The 26,622-nt window shown below is 49.3% G+C and overlaps 1 protein-coding gene across 4 annotated transcripts in view; it reads left to right on the plus strand.

Annotated features, from left to right (window-relative positions):
- Nucleotides 1-26,622, plus strand: part of CAMTA2 (calmodulin binding transcription activator 2) — an 897,177-nt gene that overhangs the window by 525,161 nt on the left and 345,394 nt on the right. For all 4 annotated transcript variants that reach the window (XM_086946206.1, XM_086946207.1, XM_086946208.1 and 1 more), the window contains exon 12: nucleotides 14,561-14,682. In XM_086946206.1, the coding sequence (XP_086802332.1) occupies nucleotides 14,561-14,682 (122 nt within the window). The remainder of the gene's footprint in view (nucleotides 1-14,560; nucleotides 14,683-26,622) is intronic.

The raw sequence follows: 26,622 nt of genomic DNA on the forward strand, positions 1-26,622 counted from the left end.
AAGATAGCAGATTCTGAATGTTTGTGTCTACATCGGGAACTAGCCTAAGGGTGAACACCCCACTCTCACTACTAATTGCCCACCAGCCCAGGTGCCAAATAAGCCCTGGGCTAGGGAGTCGGCATCCCCTCGCCTCTGAGGAAAGTCTGAATAACATACACATGTAGTATAGCGCACCCTTCCTTAGGGCTGTAAGGCCTGCTGTAGGAGTGACTTACCTATGACTTGCAGTGTCTGCAGGCATGCCACACAGGCAGTGTGCCATGTTGTGTTTTTGCTTTTGTCTGCACCAAGACACACAGCCTGCAGTGGCAGTCTGTATGTGTCTGGTGGAGGTCCTTTAGGGTGGCACGCTACATGCTGCAGCTCTTAGGGATCCTCTTTAACCTCCTTGCTCTAGGTACTAGGGGTACTATTTACTAGGGACTTACAGGGAGTGTTAAAGGTGTTGCCAGTTGGGGAAACAACTGTATAGTTTTGGGAAAGGTATCTGACACCGGGGACCGGGTTTTTCAGGAACACAATGCACTTCCAGTCAAAATTGCATCAAATAACAGGCACAGAGTGAGGGTGACCGTGACCAAAGGGGGCACTTTCATACATGATCACATCTCCTGTCTAGAAAATGTGGGTAAAAGTGGGACCTAAACTACACCCCTTTGTTACTAGTCCTTCAAGCCCATTAAAGAGCGTGCTCGAACTGCTTTTGTGTGACCAGGGCTGGTCTCTGCTTGACATTCAGCCTGCCAGAGGTGAGGTGACGACACCAGCAGTCTGCATTTTCTGCTAAAGGTCTGCCTGACTGCATAGAAGCCTGTCTGCTTGCCTGCTGAGAGAGTAAACGAGTTTGCTCAGCATTGCAGGAGGAGACGACCAGCATTCCCCGGGCTGTGAGACTTCAAGAGAAAGTGGACTAAGTCATTAAGTACATTTGAAAAAGGGTTTTAACTTTTGGAAACCCTCTAATTTACTGAATCAAGTAATTGCTAAAAGGCTTTGTACACCTGGGCCTAAAAGGGGAAGATTCAGGTGGGTATGTAGTACTGGCAGTGGGTGGCAAATGAAAAACAAGCATTAGAAATGCAATCGGGCTCGGATTTATTTGAGTTTGAGCTAATGGCATTGTAAATGCCAATGTATTGTTGCTATGTGTTATGGAGTGTGTTCATGTGGTGTGTACTGCCAGTGATCTCCTTGTGAGTGTGCGAATATTGCACCACTTGCCTGTGATGTCCTTCTTGTGAGTGTGAGAAGCTTGCACCTCTGCTGCCTGTGGTATCCTTGTGAGTGTAAGAAGCTTGCACTGCTGCTGCCTGTGATGTTGTTCTTGTGAGTGGGAGAAGATTGCACCTCAGCTGGCTGTGGTCTCCTTGTGAGTGTATGCACTGTCATCGCTAGCCTGTAGATATGCACTGTCATCGCTAGCCTGTAGATATGCATTGGCTTCACTAGCCTGTAGATATGCACCGTCATCGCTAGCCTGTAGATATGCACTGTCATCGCTAGCCTGTAGATATGCGCTGTCATTGCTATCCTGTAGATATGCGCTGTCGTCGCTAGCCTGTAGATATGCATTATCATCGCTAGCCTGTAGATATGCACTGTCATTGCTATGGCTTCACTAGCCTGTAGATATGCATTGGCTTCACTAGCCTGTAGATATGCACTGTCATCGCTAGCCTGTAGATATGCTCTGTCATCGCTAGCCTGTCGATATGCACTGTCATCGCTAGCCTGTAGATATGCATTGGCTTCACTAGCCTGTAGATATGCACTGTCATCGCTAGCCTGTAGATATGCTCTGTCATCGCTAGCCTGTAGATATGCACTGTCATCGCTAGCCTGTAGATATGCATTGGCTTCACTAGCCTGTAGATATGCATTGGCTTCACTAGCCTGTAGATATGCGCTGTCATTGCTATCCTGTAGATATGCACTGTCATCGCTAGCCTGTAGATATGCTCTGTCATCGCTAGCCTGTAGATATGCACTGTCATCGCTAGCCTGTAGATATGCATTGGCTTCACTAGCCTGTAGATATGCACTGTCATCGCTAGCCTGTAGATATGCTCTGTCATCGCTAGCCTGTAGATATGCTCTGTCATCGCTAGCCTGTAGATATGCGCTGTCATTGCTATCCTGTAGATATGCGAAGCATGCACTGACGGCTGGTGTTGTGTGTGCTTGGTGAAAGTGTGCACTGATGGCTGGTGGTGTGTGTGTGTTTGGTGAAAGCGTGCACTGACGTCTGGTGTTGTGTGCCTGGTGGAAGCCTGCACTGACGACTGGTGGTGTTTGTGCCCGGTGAAAGCGTGCACTGACGGCTGGTGGTGTTTGTGCCCGGTGAAAGCGTGCACTGACGGCTGGTGGTGTGTGTGTGTGTGGTTGTGTGTGTGGTTGTGTGTGTGGTGGTGAGTGTGTGGTGGTGTGTGTGGTGGTGAGAGTGTGGTGGTGAGTGTGGTGGTGACAGTGTGGTGTGTGTGTGGTGTGTGTGGTGTGTGTGTGGTCTTATGTGTGTGGTCTTATGTGTGTGGTTTTATGTGTGTGGTCTTATGTGTGTGGTCTTATGTGTGTGGTCTTATGTGTGTGGTCTTATGTGTGTGTGTGTGGTGGACTTAGTTCGAGTGTTCGTACCCTGCACACTCACACACTGCCCCTACACACTCACACACTGCTCACCCTACACACTCACACAATGTTTACCCTGCACACACACACACTGCTCACCCTGCACACTCACACACTGTTCACCCTGCACACTCACACACTGTTCACCCTGCAAACTCACACACTGTTCACACTGCACACTCACACACTGCAGTCACTATCACTCTGCAGTCACTCTGCAGTCACTCTGCAGTCACTCTCACTCTGCAGTTACTCTGCAGTCACTCACTCTGCAGTCACTCTGCAGTCACACTCACTCTGCAGTCACATTCACTCTGCAGTCACACTCACTCTGCACTCACTCTGCACTCACTCTGCACCCACTCTGCACCCACTCTGCACTCACTCTGCACCCACTCTGCACCCACTCTGCACCCACTTTCACTCTGCACCCACTCTCACTCTGCACCCACTCTGCACTCACACTCACGCTGCACTCACACTCACACTCACTCTGCACTCACTCTGCACCCACTCTCACTCTGCACTCACGCTGCACTCACTCTCATGCTGCACTCACTCTCACTCTGCAATCACTCTCACTCTGCTCTCACTCTGCACTCACACTCACTCTGCACTCACACTCACTCTGCACTCACTCTGCACCCACTCTCACTCTGCACTCACTCTCACTCTGCACCCACTCTCACTCTGCACTCACTCTGCACTCACTCTGCTCTCACTCTGCACTCACACTCACTCTGCACTCGCACTCACTCTGCACTCACTCTCACTCTGCACTCGCTCTCACTCTGCACTCACTCTCACTCTGCACTCACTCTGCACTTGCACTCGCACTCACTCTGCACTCACTCTCACTCTGCACTCACTCTCACTCTGCACTCACTCTCACTCACTCTCACTCTGCACTCACTCTGCACTTGCACTCACTCTGCACTCACTCTCACTCTGCACTCGCTCTCACTCTGCACTCGCTCTCACTCTGCACTCACTCTGCACTCACTCTTCACCCTGCACACTCACACACTGTTCACCCTGCAAACTCACACACTGTTCACACTGCACACTCACACACTGCAGTCACTATCACTCTGCAGTCACTCTGCAGTCACTCTGCAGCCACTCTCACTCTGCAGTCACTCTGCACCCACTCTGCACTCACTCTGCACCCACTCTGCACCCACTCTCACTCTGCACCCACTCTCACTCTGCACCCACACTCACTCTGCACCCACACTCACTCTGCACCCACTCTCACTCTGCACCCACTCTGCACTCACACTCACGCTGCACTCACACTCACTCTGCGCTCACTCTGCACCCACTCTCACTCTGCACCCACTCTCACTCTGCACCCACTCTCACTCTGCACTCACGCTGCACTCACTCTCACGCTGCACTCACTCTCACTCTGCACTCACTCTCACTCTGCACTCACTATCACTCTGCACTCACTCTCACTCTGCACTCACTCACTCTGCACCTGCACTCACTCTGCTCCCACTCTGCACCCACTCTCACTCTGCACCCACTCTGCACTCACACTTACGCTGCACTCAGACTGCACTCACTCTGCACTCACTCTGCACTCACTCTGCACTCACTCTGCTCTCACTCTGCTCTCACTCTGCACCCACTCTCACTCTGTACCCACTCTCACTCTGCACTCACTCTCACTCTGTACTCACTCTGCACTCACTCTCACTCTGTACTCACTCTGCACTCACTCTCACACTGCACTCACTCGCACTCTGCACTCACTCTGCACTCACACTTACGCTGCACTCAGACTGCACTCACTCTGCACTCACTCTGCACTCACTCTGCACTCACTCTGCTCTCACTCTGCTCTCACTCTGCTCTCACTCTGCACCCACTCTGCACTCACACTTACGCTGCACTCAGACTGCACTCACTCTGCACTCACTCTGCACTCACTCTGCACTCACTCTGCTCTCACTCTGCTCTCACTCTGCACCCACTCTCACTCTGTACCCACTCTCACTCTGCACTCACTCTCACTCTGTACTCACTCTGCACTCACTCTCACACTGCACTCACTCTCACTCTGTACTCACTCTGCACTCACTCTCACTCTGCACTCACTCTCACTCTGCACTCACTCTCACTCTGCACTCACTCTGCACTTGCACTCGCACTCACTCTGCACTCACTCTCACTCTGCACTCGCTCTCACTCTGCACTCACTCTGCACTCACTCTTCACCCTGCACACTCACACACTGTTCACCCTGCAAACTCACACACTGTTCACACTGCACACTCACACACTGCAGTCACTATCACTCTGCAGTCACTCTGCAGTCACTCTGCAGCCACTCTCACTCTGCAGTCACTCTGCAGTCACTCTGACTCTGCAGTTACTCTGCAGTCACTCACTCTGCAGTCACTCTGCAGTCACACTCACTCTGCAGTCACACTCACTCTGCAGTCACACTCACTCTGCACTCACTCTGCACTCACTCTGCACCCACTCTGCACTCACTCTGCACCCACTCTGCACCCACTCTCACTCTGCACCCACTCTCACTCTGCACCCACACTCACTCTGCACCCACACTCACTCTGCACCCACTCTCACTCTGCACCCACTCTGCACTCACACTCACGCTGCACTCACACTCACTCTGCGCCCACTCTCACTCTGCACCCACTCTCACTCTGCACCCACTCTCACTCTGCACTCACGCTGCACTCACTCTCACTCTGCACTCGCTCTCACTCTGCACTCACTCTGCACTCACTCTCACTCTGCACTCGCTCTCACTCTGCACTCACTCTGCACTCACTCTTCACCCTGCACACTCACACACTGTTCACCCTGCAAACTCACACACTGTTCACACTGCACACTCACACACTGCAGTCACTATCCCTCTGCAGTCACTCTGCAGTCACTCTGCAGCCACTCTCACTCTGCAGTCACTCTGCAGTCACTCTGACTCTGCAGTTACTCTGCAGTCACTCTGCAGTCACTCTACAGTCACTCTGCAGCCACTCTCACTCTGCAGTCACTCTGCAGTCACTCTGACTCTGCAGTTACTCTGCAGTCACTCACTCTGCAGTCACTCTGCAGTCACACTCACTCTGCAGTCACACTCACTCTGCAGTCACACTCACTCTGCACTCACTCTGCACCCACTCTGCACCCACTCTCACTCTGCACCCACTCTCACTCTGCACCCACACTCACTCTGCACCCACACTCACTCTGCACCCACTCTCACTCTGCACCCACTCTGCACTCACACTCACGCTGCACTCACTCTGCACCCACTCTCACTCTGCACTCACGCTGCACTCACTCTCACGCTGCACTCACTCTCACTCTGCACTCACTCTCACTCTGCACTCACTATCACTCTGCACTCACTCTCACTCTGCACTCACTCACTCTGCACCTGCACTCACTCTGCTCCCACTCTGCACCCACTCTCACTCTGCACCCACTCTGCACTCACACTTACGCTGCACTCAGACTGCACTCACTCTGCACTCACTCTGCACTCACTCTGCACTCACTCTGCACTCACTCTGCTCTCACTCTGCTCTCACTCTGCACCCACTCACTCTGTACCCACTCTCACTCTGCACTCACTCTCACTCTGTACTCACTCTGCACTCACTCTCACTCTGTACTCACTCTGCACTCACTCTCACACTGCACTCACTCTCACTCTGCACTCACTCTGCACTCACTCTCACACTGCACTCACTCTCACTCTGTACTCACTCTGCTCTCACTCTGCACCCACTCTGCACTCACACTTACGCTGCACTCAGACTGCACTCACTCTGCACTCACTCTGCACTCACTCTGCACTCACTCTGCTCTCACTCTGCTCTCACTCTGCACCCACTCTCACTCTGTACCCACTCTCACTCTGTACTCACTCTGCACTCACTCTCACACTGCACTCACTCTCACTCTGTACTCACTCTGCACTCTGCACTCACTCTCACTCTGTACTCACTCTGCACTCACTCTCACACTGCACTCACTCTCACTCTGCTCTCACTCTGCTCTCACTCTGCTCTCACTCTGCTCTCACTCTGCACTCACTCTGCACTCACTCTCACTCTGCACTCACTCTCACTCTGCACTCACTCTCACTCTGCACTCACTCTGCACTCACTCTGCACTCACTCTGCTCTCACTCTGCTCTCACTCTGCACCCACTCTCACTCTGTACTCACTCTCACTCTGTACTCACTCTGCACTCACTCTCACACTGCACTCACTCTCACTCTGCTCTCACTCTGCTCTCACTCTGCTCTCACTCTGCACTCACTCTCACTCTGTACCCACTCTCACACTGCACTCACTCTCACTCTGCACTCACTCTCACTCTGCTCTCACTCTGCTCTCACTCTGCTCTCACTCTGCACTCACTCTCACTCTGTACCCACTCTCACACTGCACTCACTCTCACTCTGTACTCACTCTGCACTCACTCTCACACTGCACTCACTCTCACTCTGCTCTCACTCTGCTCTCACTCTGCTCTCACTCTGCACTCACTCTGCACTCACTCTCACTCTGCACTCACTCTCACTCTGCACTCACTCTCACTCTGCACTCACTCTGCACTCACTCTGCTCTCACTCTGCTCTCACTCTGCACCCACTCTCACTCTGTACTCACTCTCACTCTGTACTCACTCTGCACTCACTCTCACACTGCACTCACTCTCACTCTGCTCTCACTCTGCTCTCACTCTGCACTCACTCTCACTCTGTACCCACTCTCACACTGCACTCACTCTCACTCTGCACTCACTCTCACTCTGCTCTCACTCTGCTCTCACTCTGCACTCACTCTCACTCTGTACCCACTCTCACACTGCACTCACTCTCACTCTGCACTCACTCTCACTCTGCTCTCACTCTGCTCTCACTCTGCTCTCACTCTGCACTCACTCTCACTCTGTACCCACTCTCACACTGCACTCACTCTCACTCTGTACTCACTCTGCACTCACTCTCACTCTGCTCTCACTCTGCTCTCACTCTGCACTCACTCTCACTCTGTACCCACTCTCACTCTGCACTCACTCTCACTCTGCACTTACTCTCACACTGCACTCACTCTCACTCTGCACTCACTCTGCACTCACAGTCACTCTGCACTCACACTCACTCTGCACTCGTGGCTGGTGACGTAGTGGTTCCGTCACCAGCAAAGCCAATAGCTCTCACCTATGCGAGCCCTATTGGCTTTGCCAATACTTGTTGCCCTGGCAGCTGACTTCATCAGGCACTATGGGCCTTAGCAATCAACGCATTTCCCCACAAAGAATGTGAAAAATCATGAGTAGCAGACTTTCCATTGCTGTCAAGCTTCTCGTATTTGCTGTGCAGTTTTCAGACATCTCTGACAGAGAGCAGGTAAAGGTTAGCATTGTTCGCACTCGACCAGCCTACAGGGCCCTGCGGGTGGGTGACTCGGCTCAGTCTCCCCTGGGTGGGCTTCTCGAGTGTGTATTGGGCCGCTATTGTTCTCTGATCGAGGGAAGTCGAGGTGTTCGATAGTCCGCTGATGGCATTCGGTGCGGTGGGCGAAGGCCTGTGGGGGGTGGCTGTTTCCGGCCAAGGAGAACATAGTGCTCGCGAGCCCCCGTCTGACTAGAACTGGGTAACTCCCTGTAGGAAATGGGACCCCCGGCCGGCCAGGGCTTGCGTCCCAGCCAGTCAGAGACCGCCACTCCTATGGAAAGTCGACCCCTGCTCGCCCTCTGGGTAACGCGGCGCGGGCAGCCAGGCCTATCTCGGAGGACATGTGAAGCATTTGCGCACGCACCCACCAACAACAACATCCCCGGCCTCCCACAAAAGGAACTCCACACCAGATATATATATAAAAATAGTCTTTGTATTAAGCAGGACACATAGGAACATACATTGTACAAGGTGCCAGGGGCACGGGCAGGGGCTACAGGGAAGAAGGTACAGCGCAGGGCCAAGGGACCACTGCCAGGAATCACATACAGGGGACATTTGGCATTCAGAGGGGGGTGAAGGAGGTCAAGGTACACAACATACAGGAGCACCGGTAGAGGTGCAACATAGAATACTTGTAGGGATCACCTTAGTCTTAGTCCATAGCCATCCACAGGCCAGCGGGCCTTTCTGGGGCAAAGGGGCCCAGAAGTCTCGATGTTCATGGCAGGGAGCCCGGGGCAAACCTAAACGTAGCAGTTGCCCACTAAGTGCTGGGCAACTGAGGGACATCGTGTGGGCTTCGCCGACCCTGGGGACAAGGAGTGCCAACTGGTGGAGCCACTCGGGCTCGAGAACGAGGGGGCATTGGCACGGTGGAGCCTGTCGGGCTCTGGGGTTGAGGGGGGGCCACAGGTGGAGCCTCGCAGGGCTCGAGAGATGAAGGGGGCCCAAGGCGGAGCCTCGCCGGGCTCGGAGGTAAAAGGGGCCAAAGGGGGAGCCTCGCCGGGCTCAGAGGTAAGGGGGGCCCAAGGGGGAGCCTCGCCGGGCTCGGAGATGAGGGGGGCCAAGAGGGAGCCTCTCAGGGGCTCAAGGAAGGAGGAGCCGTATGCGGAGCATCGTGGGAGTCCTTCCGGACTCTGGGACCCAGGGAGGAGGCCTCGCGGACCCACAGCACTCCCCCGGGCAGAGGAGCGTCCGCACTCACCAGCTGTTAGAGGCGGCGGCTCTACGGGGTCTCGGCTCCTCTCCTCGAGGCTCCTCGGTGCGTCGATGGCAGCGCTCCTCCCTCGGGAAGATCGATAGACTGCCGGGGGCGCCTGGGGAAGCCCTCCGGGCCGGGCCAATCCCTGCGCGGCCCAGCAATGACGTCGCCGGAGTCCCGGCGGCCGGGACCAATGAGCAGGCAGCCTGCTTTCTCCGGGGCCGCCAATGGCAGCGCGGCCCTGGATAGGGAGGCGGGCGCCGGGCCTCACAGGCGGAATCCGGCAGCGGCGGTGACGATCTCGGAGCAATGCCGGGTGGGCACCGGTTCGGGGTAGAAGGGACGGAAATCGAGGTGGGCACTCGATGGGCACAGCGCAGAGTCCCTGTGCAGGGTAGGCACCTGTCAGGGGGGTATGATCAGCAAGTAGCGGCATGGACCGTCGGGGAAAGAAGAATAAGGCGCTACCCCAAGCGCTAGGTCAAGATGACATGCTCCCACGCGCTCGCCGGTCCGAACCAGCGCTCCCAGTGCAGGTAGCGGGGATACAGTGTCCTTAAGCCCCACAGGTCAGAGAGACAGCAAGGTCCAGCAAAGAGTCCAGGAACTCAGGGGGAGCACAGCAGCTCCTGGCAGGGAAAAGGCCATCAGCAGTCCAGGAGTAGGGCAGGGCTCAGGGAGGCAAGCCAACCCTGAGCCCAAGCAGCAGCAGCCCCTGGTAGATTCAAGTTGAGAACAAGAACAAGTCCAGAGTGTCACAGCACCCTTTTTATACACACATTCTTGGTCTGAAGGGGCAGGCAGGGGGAGAACCAGCTGGAACTGGTTATGGGGGGATTCTTTACACTGGCCAGGCTAGGAACATCAGCCGCACCCCAGGGGGTGGAGCCAGCATTGTCTGGGGAAAACCCAGCCTCATTCATGACACTCAAACCAGACAGTCAATCCACAAGCAGACCCAGGCTCACTCCTCCCCTCACATCAGTATGCTAAACACTCCATTCACCACCGGGGCAGACCCTCCCAGATCCTGGGAGCCAGGCTCACCAGCCAGCCCCGGCCAATCATACGCCAGTCACATATTCCACAAATATGCCAACTTCCAAAAGGGGGACTTCTACACTAGACACACTCATACCTCATATACCGTTGCGCAGCATTCAATCTCACGAGTTCATACATACCAGACATGACCCTGCACACCCTACGCATCGGGAACTACCGAGGACTCATCCATTCCCCATGCATTCCTATGGAAGGGTAGGTCGCTCTCTCCTCACACTCACTCAGAGGGGAAATCACCATCCCCAGGTTACATATACCATAAAAACTTCAGGGGCGGAACTGCCAGATGGGCCACGTCCAACACTCCCACATAATTGTTGTGCAGGGGTTCCTTGGTATAGTGTTTGAGTGTGAGTTGGGGCAGTCTGTTAGTCGAGTGCTAACACTCAAATACAGTGACATGAGCATGTATGGAACGTTACGCAAGCCACAAAAGGGCGTCGCCTCTGCGCCCTCTGCTGCAAGGATGTTGTAATGCAACCCTTTTGCAGCTGGGTGCTGATCTGTGATTCCTCTAACAGAGAGGGACGGGTAGATAGTGTAGATAGTGCAATTAGAGAGGTATTAAGGATGCACGCGGAGGAGGGGCGCAGGGTCTTCGCAATACACGTGTTCTCGTCGGGGGCGCCGACCCCTAATCTATGTGCATTATCCTGGTCTTTAGAAGCTTGTGTCTAATTAAATAATTAAATTCCCCAGTTACGCCCTCAACCCCTGCTGTTCTCCAAACTCAGACACTTGCATTGATCACAAGGCCTCTCATTTCCGAAGGATTCGCCTAACGCCGAGGCGCTAATTCAACACTGATTAGTGCCTGTAAATAGCATAGGATTAAAACTGGGGGTGCCCCTGTCTCTTAAAACATGATGTGCTTGGAAGTGTCGGCCACGTGGTGCTCCGTGTGTGACTGGCTCTCCCCAGCCCTGAAAGCCCTGTTGAATAACGTATCTGCCATGTGACGTTCTCTGCTCCAACCCTTCCGACATTATTTACAGAGGTACTTGTCTGACATGTGACTGAATCTTCCCCAGACGCATTCGCTTGGCATGGGACTGACTACTCAACTACCCAAAGCCACCACTTTTCCCAGAGACGGTCTCACGTGCTACTGCCCCGTGTTCACTGGCATTTAAGTCACTGCCAAGCACCCGACCGACTCTACCAAAGCCGCATGTGTCTTCCATATCTCGTCAGAAGTTTTGAGGCACTACATTAACAACTGGCTGACGTGTCCCCAGTCCTCTGAGCCGTTCAGAGGGCCTCGTACAAATAGTGACTGACTCTACCCCTTTCGAACAGCCTTCCAGCAGAACTAACCTTATACGTATACTGGCTCTCCAAAACCCCGATGATTTTCTTAAAGCAACTCCTCATTATCGGAATAGTCAATCACCGTTGGACAGTAGCAAAATAACGTTTGTGTCAATGTGTTTTTATAGTGCTTTATGTAGTCCTCACTATCTCGTGGCCCTGCAAACCAGGCAGAGACAAAGTGACATATCAATGTTTGACCTTACAGGAACCCGCTACGACAAAGCGCTTTGGGACGGGTTGCCTTTCTGGTATTCTTCTATTTATAGATTAAGCTGGGCCCCACGAAGTGTAATGCACAGGCCACATCACTCTGTGCTTAGAAGACGGCAGTGAGGGAGGGCAGCGCCCGGGGAGATGCTAGTGACCGGGGCGTAAACCTTGGCGTCCGTTCCTTGTACTCATGCAACAACCGCTTGTGTAACTTAAGTAGTCGCCGCTGTGCCCGTCTCACTGGCAGTGCCCACGACGTGCTCAAAGGTGATTGTTTTATTTAACTACAGTGTGGACGAGCATGTATGAGTCATCTTCTGTGAGCCTCGCCTGCTGACTCTCGTCGTTTTACATTGAACGCGCTCACCGCTCAGAACATCTGCATTGCATTACACGGGCACTCTGACAGCTCCTAATTACGATTAATCACTCTCCCGTGCTCGTTCGCGCACAGAAAATGCCAACTCGGGCACGCGTACATTGCATACAGCCTATCACGTCAACGCTACTGAATACACAGCACAGCGAAGACGAATCACTAGGCAGATGCCATAAAAATCTAAGGAATGTCCCAGCCAGAGTCCTTTCTGAAACTTTTTTTTTTCTACATACTAAAGAGCTTGCAAGCTCCGCCTTCACTTCGTGTAGGGGAGGCCCGAGCCCTAAAAAACAAGCATTGGCAATGCCAATAGGCCGGACTTCAAAGGAATGTTCTAAGGTAACCTGAAGAATTACAAGTAAGCGGTATGGGAATGGATATGTATTTGTGTGGCAGCAAAGAACTGTAGAATATTATTGGTGTAAGTAGAAAGGTCAGGTGACAGTTGCGCTGTCAGGCCAGAGAGAAACAGCTAAATGGGTTAATGACTGCTCCACTCCCATATGTGCTGCTGCCAGACAATAGCAACATAAATAATCTCGTTATAAGAAACTTTTAATAGCATTGCAATGTCATATGTGTGCCCCTGTAAGTTCAAGCTCGGGCGGCTGGATAAGTAAACAAAATAATCCCAGCTGTGTAGTGGGCAAGTACTTTGTTTGGTGAAGCACACATCCTCTGCCCAATCAAAACATGTACACATGGCTCCCAACATATGGGCGAAGCCCAAACCCCTCTCTGGAGGTGCTCACATGATCGTCTGGCGAAAGCTGTGCTATCAAGCCAAACCATGAAAAGGGAAGAGCAACAGAGTGGTAAAGGAGATTCAGGTTTGAAACCGTTTATGTTATTAAAAAAACTTCCCACAAGATATCAAAATCGTGGATTATGTTTTCATATCCATAATTTGCCATTTCAGAAATAGGTAGTCAATATTTTACCTAGATTAGGCTTACCCCAGAAGGTAGATCCATGCATATGTAGGTGTTTCCTGATCCTGTGAACATGGATTTGGGGACTGGGGACAGTGGGTTGTAATGAAGATGCGGTTTTTGGAACTCTGGGTTTGGGATGAACCAGGGTAACTGAGCTGATAGGGAGAGATCATTGTCCCCTCTGCTGCTATAGTCCTCTGGATGTTTACTACCGTGGGCCATATAGAGTTTTACTAGAGGCTCCTTGGCGTGCCTTTCACTGGCTCTGCCTGGCTCGTTTGTGACTGCTTTCAGTAAATGTTCTCCAACCCGTGAGCAGGGTTTTGTCCCATTTATTTTCTGCTTTATTAGATTTTCATGCAAGGACAACTGTACATTTTGTGAGAATAATTGTTTAGGAATTTCTTCCTTGAGATGATTTGGTGTGTCATTTGTACGCTGCAGAGTACTTAAAAAATACCTTCATGCTATTTCTCAAGCTTAGTTACATTATTCCATCTACTACAGTCTGTGGTCCAACTTGGATTAGATAAAAAAAAAAGAAGTATGGGTGCTATTTGTTCTGTTCTTTGATGCATTTCCCAAGATGAACACTTATTTGATTTGTTTAAGATGTTGTAAATAACAATCTGTAATAATGTGCAGTGTCAAACTTTATATGCAGAAGGCTCTTCAGTGAAAATTGCTAGACATGTTTTTTGGGCCACTCTCTCTCCCCCCACCTTAGTTTATATTTACTTGTCATGATTTAAAACAGAGAACCTTTTGGACAATCGTATCTCTTCGCTGCCCCAAGTATCTGAGAATATTACTACCGATCATGCATGGTTGCTGGAGGGGGTCACAACTGCCCTTCTCTGTCCCTTCCAGGGCTGACTGTTCAGTCAGACTGAAAGTGTAAATGTGTAGAGGGATTTCTAATGTGACCTGTCTGAAGCTTGTCCCTGTGATAAAACAAACTACTTGCCGACACAGGAGACCGGATCCGCAAGGTAGAACTGTTAGAAGCCCAATAACTGGTTTGAGAGTGGAGTATTACATGTTGATGAGTGAGTGTGTGCTTGTCTGTGAGTATGATAAGGGCTGGAGAGAGAAACATCAGAAGTTGTCATATTGTTGTATTTTCAACAGTGCCATTGGTCAAAGCAAGAGATCTGCAGTGTTTTAGTCTTGTATCAGGCTGGTCCACACCCTGCCGCTTAGACACTGCTCTACATTTTTCTTTCGTCTCAGTTTGTTCTGGTCCCACAGCAAGTTTTGCCTTACATTGCCTGCTTGAGCGCCGAGATGCTTCTGTTTATCAAGTGTTAATGATTGATTGACAGCAACGGCCATGCTAACACCAGCTGCTTTGTCTATCCTGCAGACAATCAGTTCAGGATGTCCATTCTGGAGCGCCTGGAGCAGATGGAGAAGAGAATGGCTGAGATGACTGCCTCCAACCAGCATCAGCAGAAAGCTGGCTCTGCAGAGAACACTCACATCCAGGTGAGCCAAAAACCACATCAAAGTTCTGTTTTTGACCTGCACCCATTATCTTGTCCGTGATTTTCGGGATATACAGCGAATTATTTTCTTTTGAAAACTGGCACTTATAACAAGCTAAGCATATCATAGTTCCAAAATGGGCGATCTGTGACACATCATTTATTGAATTACATTTTTAATTTACTGGATGAATAACACAGTATGTTCACACTCAAAAAATGGGGGGAGGCAGAGTGTATAAAGCTAGGTCCACCCTCCTTTCAGTAATGAACACAAAACTAGGAACCTAGCTCGTGCGACGTGAGACCCCCGACTCAAGTTGAGTTAGACAGTCTTGTTCAGACTGGAAAGAAAAGTTTCTTTCTTGAGTCCCCTCACTCACCAGGGTTTCCACTTGGTGACATGCTTCATCATTGGGATCCTCGCAATCCGCTGCTTATTGAGGCGTGCTTCGACTTGCGAAATTACGTAGGAGCACTTATGTGAAAAAATGTGTCATGCAGTCTTGTGGAGTGGAAGAAAAAGGATGTTAAAAATACATGGCTAGTGGGTGAAATAATGTTATTCTAGGCTCTTGTTGGTATATTTAAAAACAGAGGTAACCATGATGAGTTAAGCACCTCTAATATTGGTCAACATGTTTCGAGCCTCCCCAAGGCGCTTCCTCAGGACCACACAGGGACCAGCCCTGTGCCTTCCACTCCTAAGTGACTAAGGGCCAGATGTAGGTAAGTAACATTTACCGAATCTTAATTACCGAAAATTACCGAATTTTACCGATTCGGTAATTAAGATTCGGTAAATGTGAGGGGTTGGTATGTAGGGAATCCAGATGTTCCCTTTTACCGAATCGGTAAAAGTCGGTATTTACCGATTCGGTAAATACCGAATCGGTAAAGCCTATTGATTCCTATGGGCTTCAAAGCCCATAGGAACCAATAGGCTTTACCGGATCGGTATTTACCGAATCGGTAAATACCGATTCTGACAAGGGTGCAGGGGGTGTCACTTTGACACCCTCTAGCACCCCCAAAAAAGCTTCGGGGGCCATGTGGCAGGCATACCTGCCCTAAGGGCAGGTCTGCCTGTCATATGGCACAGGTGTGCATGCAGCCTATAATATGCACACCAGAATCGTTATTTTACCATCAAATAGTATTTGATGGTAAAATACCGATTTTGTAATGCTTGTGGGACTCAGAAGAGTCCCACCTACATATCAATTTTACCGAATCGGAAAAAATACCGATTCGGTATTTTACAGAATCGGTAAATTTACCGATCGGTAAATTTACCGATTCTGTAAAATACAGGGCCCTACATCTCAAATTGCATTTACCGGTCGGTAACGGCCGAATTCGGCCGTTACCGACCGGTAAATGCCTACCTACATCTGGCCCTTAAATGTGAGATAAATAAATAGTTAGTGAAAAGTGATGTGCCACATCTACTGCGTGTGCACTATTTGTTTAATACATACGATTTGACTCAATGGAGACCGCATTTAGGTCTCCAGGGGTACGACATGAGTCCCCCAGCTTAACTTGAGTTGGGGTCTCACGTCACCCTAGCTAGGTTCCTAGTCCTGTATTCCGGTTTTCTGTATCCTAACACAGTATGTTCCCATTACAAATAATAAAAGTAATAAAAAATGTGTCTGTGACTACTTCACCATAGATTACTCATCTTTCTTAGAAAGTGTTCATAAAGTAGCACACGTTTTTTGAAAACACAAGAATAGGGTAATTTTATTGGAAATTAAATCTCTTCAGAAATTGTACACTTCACACAATCTTAATTTTCTAATGTTTGCAGCCGGGTCTGGTGGCGCAGTGGACTAATGCATCCACTGCAGGGGCCTGTGTTCGACCTCATGGTCACAGGTTAAAATCCCGGCGGGTCCACTCAGTCTTTCATCCATCTGAGGACGATAAAATGAGTACCATTGAGTTGGGTAACAATAAACATCTGTTATTCAGTGCCAAGATCCCTCCGTATAAACGTGCGCTTTACAGATACACATGTTATGATGTGTTATCAGCTTCTTAATAGAGTAAGCATCCAGATTTCACATTGTAGTAGGACAATGGAACAAAATAACAACAGGATATCAGAGCAACTTGTTCAGCCACTTTGCAAAACATTAGGGATTGCAGAAATGTCATCACATTACTCAGAACCTGATGCTCTCATGTCCAAAATTGTGCCAAACTTCTAATGAGGGCTGCTAATTAATACTGCAGATTCGAAATACAACGCAAAAAATCATTGTACTTTACTTTCATATTTGTATTGATTCAACTTCATTTCAAACAACTGTTCATTACTCTTGATGTATAGGAGGAATACACATTTCATTCAGTATATTGTGCGAATCAAAATTGAATGAAAAACATTTTACAGGAACATATTATAATCAAAAACAAAGACAAAACACTGCTGTATTTGCATCAATTAATTACACCAGTCCAAAGTTTCAACAATTGCCTGCCAAAATTCAAATTCTATGTGGCACTATGTCAGGCAGGCCTCGGGGAAAATTATTTTTTATAAACGTTCGCTCTCAGGAAATGTTTCAATTATGACACCCTCACTAGAGTCTCTTTCCAATGTTGGTCCCTTGCAGACGATTAAAGACGTGCCGACACGTTTCCAATCCCCTTCTGCATTGGGGGATTATCATCAGGGCTTTAGACCACGGTGTAATCCAAGAGTACCTTATAGCTTTTGATGGGGTGCTTTTAAAGGTCCATCTTCTGTCCTGGAGTCTTCGTACATCTATTTCGATGACTCCCCACTTGTATTTGTGTTTCCAGACACGGTCGGCTTAGGACGTTTTGAATTCACCTTGTATGAAAGGTTCCTCTTCTACCAGATGAATTATATCCTCATCTAAATCTGGGGCAGCATCATTTCTTTGCAGCTGTGTTCTTCTGGCATAGATTCAGTCTTCTCTCATTGGTGAGATCGTGCTTTGACATTTACAACTTGTTTTTCTTCAAAGTATTCTGTCAAGCCACAAGATCCAGTGATGATTCCTCTTTGAGGTAATGCTGCATGGCCATCAGCTCCATCTTCAGATTGTTTTGCTCAGCTATCGGGTTTGGACATGTGCGTCGAAGCTCAATATCGATGCCCTTTCTCGGGGCCTTCTTAAACGAAGAAGCTAACGCCGTTGACGATAATTGACCTTGTGCCGCAACATCAGTAACAAGTCTTCAAAGACCACTTGGTACCTTCCATCTGAAGTGGAGAATGTTCTGGGAGGAATGGACCCCATTCCGAGTTGCCCTCAGTTCAACAGAAAATGCCTGCACAATGATCAAACCGTGGTCTGCAATTTTGTGTTGCTCACCGGAACACAAGAACCAGGATTGTGCGGCATGTAAACTATTCAAATAAAAAAAAGACTTTAAAATTCTGATAGGCACGACGACTTGCCCATAGTATAGAGAACACGGCTGAAGAGGAGGTTTCCGAATGGAGAATAAATAATCAGCCTGACAAACTGGGTTCCCACGAGGGAGACGAGCCGACACGGAGCCCGCACTACTTCACATTCATAGACTCTGACATTGGCACTGGAACCATGATTACAAGGGCCAACCATCCATCTTGTTCTGAAGGAGTCCTGACATGCGATAGAGACTTCTAGTCACGGATTCCTTACCTTAGAATTATCCCCAGGCGTCAGGCTGGAGCCAGAAATCTTTTTGTGAGCAGTACCCCTGTGCGCTGGTAGGTGATGCTGTCTGGTTCCACGTGGCGTCATCCGCGCCTAAAGTGACATGTGCAGTGCCTATATAGGCTCCAGCCCGGCGTTCTAACATCAGTTCTTTTCTTTCCACACCAATCATCTGAGATCCAGAGAAGAGCTAGGTCTAGACCAAACTTTTTTCGACTTTTGTCGAAGTCTTTTTGAGGTATTTACTCCTTATGTGGCAGGATGTCATCAAGGAAGGCCAGCTTCAAGACCTGCATAGCCTGTCACCGATCAATGTCTGTGATGCACCCGCACATTCTATGTCCCTGGTGCCTTGAGCTCGACCATGACCCAAAGGCTTATACCGTTTGCCGCGCCATGAACGTGAAGGCCTTGCGGGAGCAATCCCTCAAGCTCCTCTGTGGCTCGATGTGCAACGACCGAGGTCCCGGTTGAGACTAAAGTCCTGCGAGCAGTCACAGAGTCTGAAATTCTAGTGGAACTAGAAGTCATCTGGTCACTCGGGTAAGCCACACCACCACAAGAAGAAGAAGAAGAAGAAGTCGAAGAGACCTTCGACTTCTCCATGTCTGTCGACCAACAAGATAAGAGAGTATCCACATTTGAGACCTGGCTCTGTGGTTGAGCTAGCGCCTGGGCTGTCTCCGTGCCTCACTGAGTTTCCAGTAGCTTGAGCAAACACCCGTCCAGCTAAAAGAATTCTCTGAGGCCATGCACTTCACATTTGGCCAGTCCATTCCCACTGGTGCACCTTCGAGCCCCAAGGGTTCGGCAAGGGTCCTTCTGGTTCTGGGCCGGCAGCTCCAGCGCCAGTCATGGCCCCTAGGATCCATTCCTGGATCCGTACCGGCACCGGTCGTGCCACCACAACCTTCCCTTGTGCCAGTCCCAAGCTGGGGCTCTCAATGCCCACCAACAATGTCATCCCCATTTTAATCCCCTACTCTGACACGGACCTGGTGGGGGTGTCGTCCGGAGCCAGCTGGAGCAATGCCTTTCAGGCCGGAGCCTGAGCCCTATTTTATGGGCTAGAACTCTGGGAGGAATAGGAGAGACCTTTGGACCCTGAGGAATACCAGTCTTATGACACCTTAGACTGGTGTGAGAATCTGGGTGAAAAAAGTTGACTTAACTCTTCTCCAGATACTGGCATACTTTCTCTCCCTACCGTGGCTACGGACGGGTGAGTTTCCTTTGCTTTAGTGGTTACTGTGTAACCTTTGTAACGATGTAACCTGTAACTATGATCTGATGCTCATGTAAAGCGCTCTGATACCTCCGAGTCTAGCCAGCGCTATATAAAACTTTTAAAATAAATAAATAGGAGGGTGGCCGAGGTCCTGGACCTCAGCTTGACCTCGTTTCCCATCAGAACCACTTCTCTCTTTTAATGAGGCACTTACTGTGGTCCTGCTTGGGACTTGGTCCAAGTCCAGCAAAAGGGGCTCCTGTGAACAGTATGTTTGTTCACTACCACTGCCCCGCTCCAGGGGACCCAAACCTCCTCACACACACCCCACCCCAGAGAGCTTGGTGGTTTAATCCTCTACCTCCCACGTAAATCCTGAGACATTCCTAACCACACCACCAGACCGGGAATCCAAGAGGCTGGATACCTTGTGGATGTAGATGTTTTCTTCCACCAGCCTGGCACTGTGGTCCGTGAACACTGCATTTCTATTAGGTTGCTATTGCTCTATGGAATACGGTTGCACGGGTCCTCCCAATGGTCCCGGAGGAGGCTCGGGCTGTGCTCTCCTAGGCTGTTGCTGACTGGAATGACCCGGCTAAATTCACAATATGATGTAGACTAGACACGACCGACTCACTGGGCTGAGTGGTTTCATCAACAGTGGCTTTATGACACCATGCCTCGTTGAGGACTGCTGGCTATTCTGGGAATGTCCAAGCATCGCTTATAGACATGCCCTATGATGGCTCCTGTCTCTTTGTAGGCAAAGTGGATTCAGCGCTGGAGCGCTTTAAGGATAGCGGGGCTACAGCCAGGTCCTTGGGCCTTTCCATGGCCCTTTGCCACCCCAACCCGCCTTTCACTGTTTTTGTGGCTACGGAAGGGGTTTCCAGCAGGCTCCATATCCCCCCAGCTACTGCACCGCACGCGTTTCTCAGCCTCTGTGTGGCCGATGATATGGTATCCCCATGCCACGTCGATCGGGCAGCCAGCATTTGGATCAGTCCACGACCCTCTGTAGCTGCAGCCTCCAAACCCTCCTAATGTGCCCTCTTACCATCATGGGCACCTAGTAAGCAGCAGGATTTGCCAACACCTGTCCCACTGGCGATCCATAGCATCGGACAGGTAGGTATTGCAGACAATCCGAAGGGGCTACTCTGTTCCCTTTGTGACCACCCTTCGGCCCATTCCACCAACTTATGACTGGCTGATGGAGGATCACTTATCTCTTCACCACTAAGTGATGGCTCTCTTGTCCTAGGGAGCCATAGAGAGGGCGCAGACTTCAAAAGTAGGTCATGGTTGTTAGTCACGCTACTTTCTGGTTCCCAAAAAGGATGGAGGACCTGTACCGTCTCAATTTTTTCCTCAAGAAGAAGTTCAAAATGCTCATGCTAGCTCAGGTCCTGTCTGCCCTTGAATTGGGATTGGACTTGCAGGACACATACTTTCTTAATAACCACAAAAGAGGTAGGTTGCCAAAAACTAAATGTAAAGTTTGAGGAGGATGTGGTTGACTAAAGAGGTCTACTCACTGGAAGTCATGTGTGGTCTGAGACGGTCTAGTAGGCCATTCTTCATGGAAGAGGATGCCTCACACACAATATTGTGTCATGCTCCATCTAAGGCATCCTCTCCCCACCCTGGTAAGATGGTACCGCCAGGGCGGACTCAACCCCCACAAAGACTTTTGACGAAAGGAAGGAGTTCTTACATAAAACTTACAGGACAAAAGAGGGGTCTAGTTAATTCAAAATACCTTCAGGTTCCTGGGTTATCATCTTTATTCATTAGATCTTGAGGTACGCTAAAACCAAGAGTGTCAATGGACCATCTTTCGGTCGAAAGCACTTTTTGTCTCAAGTGGAGCTCAAACCTTTCCTCCTATATCACTCCTGCTCAGAGTTCTCAAAAAGATCAGGAACAACTGGGCCCAAGTCATTCTTGTGGCTCTGGGCACGGAGACTTTGGTATCCCGAGCTGTTGATGGTGACCATCGATCCTCCGATCAGGCTTTCTCTTTGGGAAGATCTTCTGTTGCAGCAGCAGGGGAGGCTCCTCCATCCGAACCAGTCAACTCTTTGGCTTCTTGCATGGATATTGAGAGCTGACAGATGACAGGTTTTAACCTTCCTTTTCATCTTTTCTCTTGCTCAGCTGGGCACAGCTCTGGGCAGTCTAAAGGGCTATCTCTCAATTTCTGCTCTTTTGCAGTTGCCTGCCCAGCCATATGTCTTCAAATCCCCTGTTGTAAATAGGTTCTTGAAAGGTTAGCTACACTTTGTTTCCACCTTCCCCTTTCATTATGCCCCAGTGGGACCTCAATCTCGTCCTAATAATTTTTTTATGCAAACAACTCTTGATGGGGTATGCTGGAGCAAAGAAAGGAATGGGCTGTGCAGAAGTGGACCATCTCTGGATGGATCATGCTCTGTGTTAAGATCTGCTACACATTAGCTAAGCAGCAACCCCATCAGGGTTTGTGTGCTCACTCCACCAGAGCAAAAGCTGTAACTACTGCATTAGCATGTGAAGTTCCGGTCTTGGACATCTGCCAGGCGGCAAAGTGGGCCTCCTTGCACACGTTTACAAAGCACTAATGCCTGCATAGTCTTTTCCGTAGAGATGGACTTTTTACCCATTCGGTCCTGCTGGACTTCCTCATATAAAACTGGTCCACAGACCCACTTCCTGGGATGGTATTGCTTGGGTATCTATTCTAAGGTAATGAATATGCAACTTTTATCAGATTAACAAATTACTTACCTTTGGTTATGCCTCATCTTGTAAAGACTCTATCTAGCGGCAGATTCCTTAACTACCCACCCGCCCTCCCCGCTCTGTGAATGTATTTTAAGGGACAGGGCTGTTCCCCTTTAAGGCTCTAGGTTTTCCACACCAGTGGTCAGTGTTATTTGTGGCTCTACGCTCCTGGTGTGGAAATTTGTGCAAAGAAATTAACGTCAGTGCACTGGGGTGATGCCTATATAGGCACTGCGCACGTCACTTCCAGCGTGGATGACGCTACATAAAGCCGAATTACGCCACCTACCGGCGCGCAGGAGTACTGCTCACACAAAATCTTTTTCTGATCGAGTCTGATGCCTGGGGATAATTCTGAAAGTAAGAAGTCTGTGGCTAGATAGTCTCTACCAGATAAGGCATTGCCGGAGGTAAGTAATTTTTTGTCGAGCGGGAGACAACCATGGGTCTGAACACGAAGACTACACCATGTCCTATGAGAACTGTTACCCCTTCAGCCCAGACACACAAAGCATGCCTGCAAGACTAGTTAGAGCCATAGGGCGGATCTTCCCAGCAGCCCATTGAAACTCACAGGACTTGTTTCTCCGCAGCCTAGTGATTCTGGTCGACAGTAAGAGAAGGCTTCGGAGCCCTGAAAGAACAAGAACTCTCTCGATCCTGATCCAGCCACAAGCAAAAATGTGACGCCGAGGCACTGAAATCGCTTGGGATGCTACACCTCTCCAACACCGCAGCAAAATTCTCGGCTGCTAAGCCTACAATGTCGAAGCTGTCCGCATCGAAACTATTGGTGCTGATGGAACCGTCGCCAAACGTCATTCAAAAAACCCTCACAAGGTCATTATGGAGCCAAAGCCTAAAACGGCTTCAAATCACCAATCCTCAAAAGGCCCATGTTCTTAATAAGCTGCAGTGAACAATTGACCCAAAGACTGAGAAACTCATTGTCTTGAAAAAGAGGAGGATAGAGTTCGAAAAACCTCTGACATGTCCACCACCAAAGAGGCTTATGGTAAACAAAGGCAATAGTCCACTACCACCACCATTGCCACACAACTCGTGCACATTTTCTCCTTTTGCAATCACCTCCACATTCAATCACTATCCGTGTAGAACCATATTCCCCACGGGATGATTTTGAGGGGACCTTAGACTACCTGCAGAGTCCTGATCATCCATTGGAAGACTTTAATGTTGACCAATAGGATGACTGAGGTCTAGAGCCAATCCCTATTGAAGCATCCCCGTCAGACGACACCACTAATTATCACAGTGTCATACAGAGAGCTGCGGCCTACCACAAGGTAGATATGGATGTCACCCCTGAAAAGGAGGACTTCTTAGTGGAGACTTTATCCACAATGGAACAGACCGTTTAGTATCTACTGATGATGAAGACTACGCTAAAACAGTCAACGAAGATTTTCAAAGACCCATTCAAAAGTAGAGTACTGACTCCTAGGGTAAGGAGCTCTCCCTCAGACGTGCTCTATATCAGGGGCAGGGGCACCCATCCCCAGATTTCCTAGTTGTGGCTACCAGACTAAAGCAGGCACTTTCTCTTGACAAGGAAAGTAAGAGGCTTGAGGCTGCGGGTAAGAGGGTGGCTGTAGAGAATGTGTATTATGGGCAGATTTTCAATTCTGTGGGGCTGCTCTCTAGATAGAAACAAGCACAGTAGGATTAGATGGAAGATTTCCTCCAGCATCTTCCAGCGGAGTATAAAAAGAGGGGGGAGGATTTTGACATCTGAAGGCAAACTTATTTCTAATGCGACCATTAGATGTGTACTTGATGCATCTGACACTCCAGCAAGAAGTATCAGCTCCACAATCCTGCTACTTAAGCATTCTTGGCTGCTTATCTTTGGGTTTCAGACCTGAGGTGCAAAAACAGTTGAGATAGCATATCAGCCATTGTTCCATTGGCTAACCGATTCGGAACTATTGATTTGTAGTCTTTGACCGACTGAAGTGGATCTGAGACAAGGCGTGTTATCTACAGGACGGAACACCAACATCTGCTTGTTTTTATGTGTGGCTTACCCCTGTAGCAGTACAAACCTTATGTATGACAAACTTGTGAGCAACATGGGGCAATCCTTTCTGAACCCCTCCCCTTTCCAATGTTATTTGAATGTGGATCTTGGTGTAGACCACCTGCTTTCTTGGGCACCTATGTTCCTTGGACATAATGGTGCAGGATACTCGGGTGCAGGCCAGCTTTTACCTGAGATCCACCCTTCCCCCTTCTGAGCACCAGTAGACTGGCAAAAAAGATGTGTGTCTCTGACAGCCTTTGACGTCACTCTCTCTTTAAACCTCTGTCTTTGTTTCTATTCTGGGCGGCCGGGCAGCCTGGCCGGCCACGCTGTGTCAACCGTTCCAGATAAATTTAGATCCACTCGCCCACCCCCTCGGCTGCACACAGACTCCCTCCCTTCCGATCCACAACATCTCAGATGTCAGATAGGAGCATTTTCCATATCATCCATGCTGGCTATTTGTGTCAAGGTTGATAGGGGAAGAGGGTGGTGTATGAGTGATTAAGCCAAAGGATTTTACAAAGTGGAATTAAGCAGGCTTTCCCTTCTTGCCAAGAACTATTGCACATTCTTTCCGCTACCTAAATAGGAGCAAGAGATAACCTGGCAGACGGAAGGTCCTTGACAGACAGCTGAACTTTCCTGTTGTCGTCAGTGGAAAATGAGTTTCATTTCAAGTATCTTTCTATTGCCAGTCTTTCCTTGTCACCCTCTTCTTTGCCTTGGAGACTTCAGGCACCCTTGGGAATGAGGATTGATTTGAGCAGCAGTCACAGTCCATATCGCCTGAGATTTACATCTGAGTTGTCTGAACTTGCACCGAAGTAGCTATGGGAGCCTTTATTCCTTAAGCTCCATCTCGTCGCCAGATATACTGTTGATGAACTTAGAGAAGCAAAAGTCTCTCCATTATTGCCAGTGCACAGTTTGTAGTTTCCTCCTGAGTTTCTCTCCGACCGTCATATTTGTGAAAAACGCCTCTTAAGTGTTAGGACAAGTTGTCTCCTTCCGAACTATGCAAAACGTAATAAAAATGTGGTTCTCTTCTGGGCCTGCTCTGGGTTACTCTTAGCACCAGCAACTCTAGGATTACACTTATTATTTTACATTTTTTATTGGTTTTATAATTTTTAGTACAATTGTAAATGTCATATCCGCTTACGAGTGTTTTTACATTCTTATCACTTTTTTTGTAAAACCAGTTACGACTTGTAGATCCCTTACCATTAATACACTTTTAATACACATTCTCTATTGGTTGTACTGTAGTTTGTGTTTAACAACAATATATTTTTTTATACAAAAACAAGAAAACCAACAGTTTTGCTTCTTTTGGGTTCGAGAGCTGAGCCCCTTTTCCCTGTGTTCTACTAAATTAGGGGGTTCTCGTTCCAACCCTGTACGTTTGGTGGATGCTATTTCCCCTACTTAGGGGCTAGCTGCCACGTCTGTCTGTGGGCTCCCTTAGAGGGTTTATTTAAGGCTTAAAGCGCTTTGATGTGACAGAATTAGGTCATCCTACCCCATTGGGATATTCACATTTAAGGTGCCCGTCTCTCATTCTTTATGCCATACAATCGCCTTTATGCCAGCCTATTGTGTGACTTGACTCTTCCATTTTTCAAAGCTGGGAATTGTTGTGGATTTCCAATTCATGGCAATGTTCTGCTTAGCTGATATAAGGTCAGTCATCTTATTTCCTATTCTCTTATTTCTGATTAACACTTACACCTGGAGATTCCTCGCCTCTTGAGCTATCACAGGTGCCATGCTAGATCCATAAACTTCAGAACTGTTAAAGCCAGGAGGGGGGCTCGCTCCTTGTCGGCGCCGAAGTGATGTCTAGCGGCGTCACCAAAGCCAAATAGCCCCCACCACGGCACAAAAATAGCAGTCCCCTTTTTATGCGCCTTCAAAGCAGATCAAACTGAAATTACTCTGGGGTAATTGGAGGGAAGCTGCTGAGAGTGCCAGTGATATTAGTACTGGCAGCTGTGAAGATGGTGGAATTTACGGATTGTGGGATACTAGCTTTGATGGCCGCAATTTTCTCGATAAAAAAGACATTCAATGAATCACAGAGGGTCTGGGTCAGGGGTAAGCTAGGGCGGGCATTATCGAGGTTCATTAGCTCGTTAAAGATGGAAAAAATATCCTTTGATCTGTTTGTCGAGTTAACAATGCGGGAAGAAAAGTAAGCAGCTTTGGTGG

Source organism: Lissotriton vulgaris, chromosome 12, assembly GCF_964263255.1.
Source record: "Lissotriton vulgaris chromosome 12, aLisVul1.2, whole genome shotgun sequence".
Taxonomy (NCBI): Eukaryota; Metazoa; Chordata; class Amphibia; order Caudata; family Salamandridae; genus Lissotriton; species Lissotriton vulgaris.